General features: G+C 28.9%; 1 protein-coding gene across 1 annotated transcript; it reads left to right on the top strand.

Annotated features, from left to right (window-relative positions):
• The first annotated feature begins 1,613 nt into the window (after positions 1 to 1,613).
• On the top strand, positions 1,614 to 4,597 carry LOC102603081 (protein CUP-SHAPED COTYLEDON 3). The gene is made up of 3 exons (XM_006353744.2): positions 1,614 to 1,790; positions 2,755 to 3,026; positions 3,696 to 4,597. Exons 1-3 carry the CDS (start codon positions 1,637 to 1,639, stop codon positions 4,275 to 4,277), a joined length of 1,008 nt encoding a protein of 335 aa, XP_006353806.2. The 5' UTR covers positions 1,614 to 1,636; the 3' UTR covers positions 4,278 to 4,597.
• Positions 4,598 to 4,864: the final 267 nt, after the last annotated feature.

Raw genomic sequence — 4,864 nt, forward strand, 5'->3', positions numbered from 1 at the left:
TATTTTTATCCATTATGATATTTGACTTAAGTACATTGAACCTTTAATTAGTTGAAGTGATGCACTTTTTCATCCTCTTGATTGCGAGTCATTCTAAATTTACAGAGTTATATATCAATAATTAGACTATTTTATTGACAATGTGCAATGTTAAGTATGTATTGTTGATTTGTTGATCAATATATATTTGCGGATAATATAATTTCAAAAGTAATTTAAATATAATATATTTTTCTATATAAAAGAATTAAAAGCATATTTTTTTAATTTATTGAAGATTAAATATATGAAGTCAAATAAATATCATAACGAGTGAAATAAAAATTTATATAGATAGACCTAAAGTATGATTATCCCAGATACAAATTAAATTTGGAGAAGTGCCTCAAATACTTTTGAACTATTAGATTTGGTATAATATTACCCTATATTTACTTTTTGGGTGAAAATTCCTTGACATTATTAACCATTCGGGCAAAAAATACTCTTATTTCTAACGGTCTACACTCATAAGGTGGATGGACGACAATATTGTACCAAATTTCATAGTTCAACGTATTTTAGTCTCTTCTCCATTAAAATAATTTGAAAATTACTTAATTAATATGTAAAATCATTTTCGTATTCCATTTTTCAAATTGCTTTGAGATGCATTACTTGAGTTGATGGTCAATCAGAAACAATTTTTCTACATATACGATGTAGAGATAAAGTATGCGTACAGAAGGGGGATCTACATGGAGTTCAGGGGTTCACCTGAACCCCCTGAGTCAAAAAATTATAGTGTGTATATAAGATTGAATTTATATTTTATGTCTACATATTTAATATTGAACCCCCTCAACTCAAGTAAGGGACTATATTACTTGGATGGGTACCTTTTAATAAATAATTACTGATTTTAGTATTTATTACCATTTTTAGCAATACATAGCAATACTATTATAAATCTACAATATGTATTAAAAGTGAATTATGTATGCAATATATATGTATTATAACTATTTTAAAATATATTGTGCTTGTTTGGTAAGAAATCGACACATTGTATTAAAATGTGTGAAAAATGTATTATCCATCAATAAAACTTGTATTATATGTGTTTTATAAATTGTTCTCACTTCTCTGTAATTTGTATTAAAATTGTATTATAAATATATTAAAAGTGATCAAGTGAAGAAAAAATGTTATTGCTATAATAAATGGTAAATATTTTCTTAATATTTTTTTTAACCTCCTCAATAAATTTTTTGATTCCGCCATTGTCAGCATACAGTTTACCTTCTCAAACCCCACTTCTGAAATTTCACAAAATATATTATTGTTATATTCATTTAAACACATTTTTAGTAATACTAATTAATTAATTTTGACATCAACCCTAATTGTGTCATTTTAGAGGGGTAGAGGTGAGTAGCCACCTCACTTCATATAGTGGCATTATAATAAAGACAAAATCAAATGAAAATCCTGGTATATACACTATCTTTGTCAATATACGATAGCTGTAATATTAATTATTAAAAATTGTGCATAGAAATTAACGCAGCTTTACAACATATATATAATAGGCATCTTATTTACATCCGTACTTTTAATTTGCCTTAGAAAATTAATTAAACAAGATTGTCATATAATGGAGGAAAATCTTCCTCCAGGGTTCAGGTTCCATCCAACAGATGAAGAACTCATTACTTATTATCTGAATAATAAAGTTTCTGATTTCAACTTCACTGCTAGAGCTATTACTGATGTTGATCTCAATAAGTCTGAGCCTTGGGACCTCCCTGGTAATTATGTATTTTATATTTTGATCATTCAATCATCTTCATTTGCTTCTTTCTACCCTTTATTTCAATCTTTAATTTCACTACTAAAAGAAATTAAAAATAATATTATTAGCAACAGACAAATTTTGTAGTTAAACATCAAAATTAGCTAGTCAGTAATCTTATTTAGCGATGAATATATTATCAATTTTTTTTAGTTAATTACGAACAATTTATACAAATTGTTTTGTGTTGTTCTAGCTCTAGCTCAATCTATATATGTTCAGTTAGTTTTTACCTACTTATTATATTTTGAAAGAAGGATAGATAGATAGAAATGTTACTATGTGTATTGATGTATAATTTAGCATGTAGTTTGGGAAGTTCAAATTGTATAATCCACTCATGGGAGAGCAAAAATGAGAATATTTAATTTCTTGCTTCTTCCTTCATCTTTTTTTTTTTTCATGAATAAATATATATTTTATAAACAAACAAATAAATAAATAGTAGGCAAAGATTGCGTATGAGATTATAACGAGTCGTCAGAGATTTGGTAAAAGTGTCCAAGATTTTATATATATATATATATGGAAAATAATTTTTGACTTGTATATATATTTTGTACAATTTTCTATATATATAGTTATAATTTTTTAACAAAGGGTGTTATTACGCCACTGATTATAACTCCATGTACAGGATGCTTAATTATGTAGCAAACAAACAGAAAATGACAATCTTCTTTTGCAAAAGCCCTAGGCATTTATCATATTTTTAATTACTACTTCTCTATGTTGACAAACATTGCGTGTGTAAGTGGATATGAAGGTAGAAAAAAATGAAGTGGCCTATGAGTTATTTTTATGTGAATAAGCTCACCAAATAGCAACCACTATGATAATAAAAAAACTAAAAATAAATAAATATTCGATAATGAAATATTTCGATTGTTGTTAATTTCTTAATTAATGTTGTGGTACAGCAAAAGCGTCAATGGGAGAAAAAGAATGGTATTTCTTCAGTCTAAAAGATCGAAAGTACCCAACAGGACTTCGAACAAACAGAGCTACAGAAGCAGGCTACTGGAAAACAACAGGGAAGGATAAAGAGATATTTCGTGGTGGAACGGGAGTCCTTGTTGGGATGAAGAAAACCCTAGTTTTCTACAGAGGAAGAGCTCCTAAGGGTGAAAAAACCAATTGGGTTATGCATGAATACAGAATTGAAACAAGATTTGGTTACAAACCTTCTAAGGTAAGTACATTCACAATTAAAAAAAACAATATATTTGACACGAAATTTTAAAAAGAAAGACTTTTGTAACTTGTCGTCTAAAATGAGTCATATATAATTATTACTATATATAGAAATGTGTAATTATTTATGAAATTGACTAAAAAGGAAAGGAAGTCATATAGAATGAGACAGAAAAAGTGTGTATTTTTCTATATTCAATATTATCATTTTATATACAATTCAAATCTTAGTAATATGATTTAATTTTTTCAATTACATGGGGGAGGGGATAGTCGAACCTCCACCACCAAGGGCAAAGTCAGGTAGCCAAAGAGAGTTGTAACTACATCTTAAAGAAAGAAATAGAATACACCATGAGATAAAGGGTGATCATTCTTATTATATATCTTGAATTCATCACTTATTCTAACACTAACAAATACCCCCCTCTTTTCCAGTTTATACAACTCACTTTCCTTTTTATTCAGTTTGAAAAAGAATAACACATCTCTACATTAAGTAACAATTTAATTTTTAAACATCTATTACTTATTTAAAACACATGTTTCAAAAAAATTTCTTTCTTAAACTTAATATCAAGTCAAATATGAATTTATATAAAATGGGACAAAGGGAGTGTTACTATTCCGCGATTAATATATTAAATTTTTGTTGTCTTGCTTTCAGGAAGAATGGGTAGTCTGCAGGGTGTTCCAAAAGAGTTCAACTGTGAAAAAGCCACAACCATCATCATCTTCTCCATTATCCCTAGAGTCACCTTGTGACACTAATTACACAATAGCAAATGAGCTTGGAGATATTGAGCTACCATTTAATTTCAACTACCTAACCACTACTCCATCAAGCGCGATCAACAATATTTCCTTGCATAATTACAACAACGACAATATAAACTTGGCTGCTGCTGCTGCTGCTGCAACAAGAGAAGCAGCAGCAGCAAACACTCATCCATTACTACCTTGGTCTTCGAACTTGTTAAGCTCTAATCTTTCATCAGTAAATTCATTGCTTTTTAGGGCATTACAATTAAGGGGTTATTCGCCAAGAGAACAAGCTACAAGTTCTACTACTACTACACATGACTACGCGTTTATGCTCCCACAGGAGAATATTCTCACAACGCAGTTTGGAAATGATTTTGCTGTGAATAGTACTGGGGCACCTTCTTCATCTATGGCATTAGATAATTCTGTACAGAATCAACAGCCACAGGAACAATTGTACAAATTGGACTCCAATATTTGGTGAAAGAGCATTAGTCTTCACTAGTCACAACTAACTACAGCTTTGTAAAGAAGGGAGTTGGAACCAACCAAGACTATTTGTTGGAAATTGGAATGAATGCTTTTTTAGATGTGTTTTTACTGTATATGCAACAAGTAAGTCCATAGGGAAAAAAAATCTATGAGACATAAATAAGTAAAAAAAAAGAGAGGTAAATTTAGTCTTTTATTGACTTGGGAAAATCCCTAGTCTTTGTTGTAATTTGTCTTTTATTTACAATCATGCTTCCACACTATGTAACAATTTAATTCCTCTTTTGAGCGTTTATGCTTTTAAAACTAATATGTGCTTTAAGATTTTTCTTTAAAAAAAAGAATTTACGCATTAAGGAAGTGTTGGTTTATTAGCATTTTAATATTAATATTTTTAATATATTAATTTACTTTATTTTGGAGTTAGAAAGAATGATGAATGTTTCAGCAGTTAGTGGACAATTATCATTGCTGGAACGTTAGGCATTATTGCCTAATTACTCATTTCTGTTAATCAATTTGCATAGGCATTATTGGTCATTATGTGATGGTTACAATATTGTTATTGTCGTTGTATTA

Source organism: Solanum tuberosum, unplaced genomic scaffold (assembly GCF_000226075.1).
Source record: "Solanum tuberosum cultivar DM 1-3 516 R44 unplaced genomic scaffold, SolTub_3.0 scf00160, whole genome shotgun sequence".
NCBI classification, from domain to species: Eukaryota; Viridiplantae; Streptophyta; class Magnoliopsida; order Solanales; family Solanaceae; genus Solanum; species Solanum tuberosum.

Bases quoted from the DNA above. Each gene is read 5' to 3' on its own strand.
- LOC102603081 (XM_006353744.2), top strand. From the start codon at position 1,637: ATGGAGGAAAATCTTCCTCCAGGGTTCAGGTTCCATCCAACAGATGAA. The intron at 1,791-2,754 runs GTAATTATGTAT...GTTGTGGTACAG, and splicing joins TGAGCCTTGGGACCTCCCTG to CAAAAGCGTCAATGGGAGAA. The intron at 3,027-3,695 runs GTAAGTACATTC...TCTTGCTTTCAG, and splicing joins TTGGTTACAAACCTTCTAAG to GAAGAATGGGTAGTCTGCAG.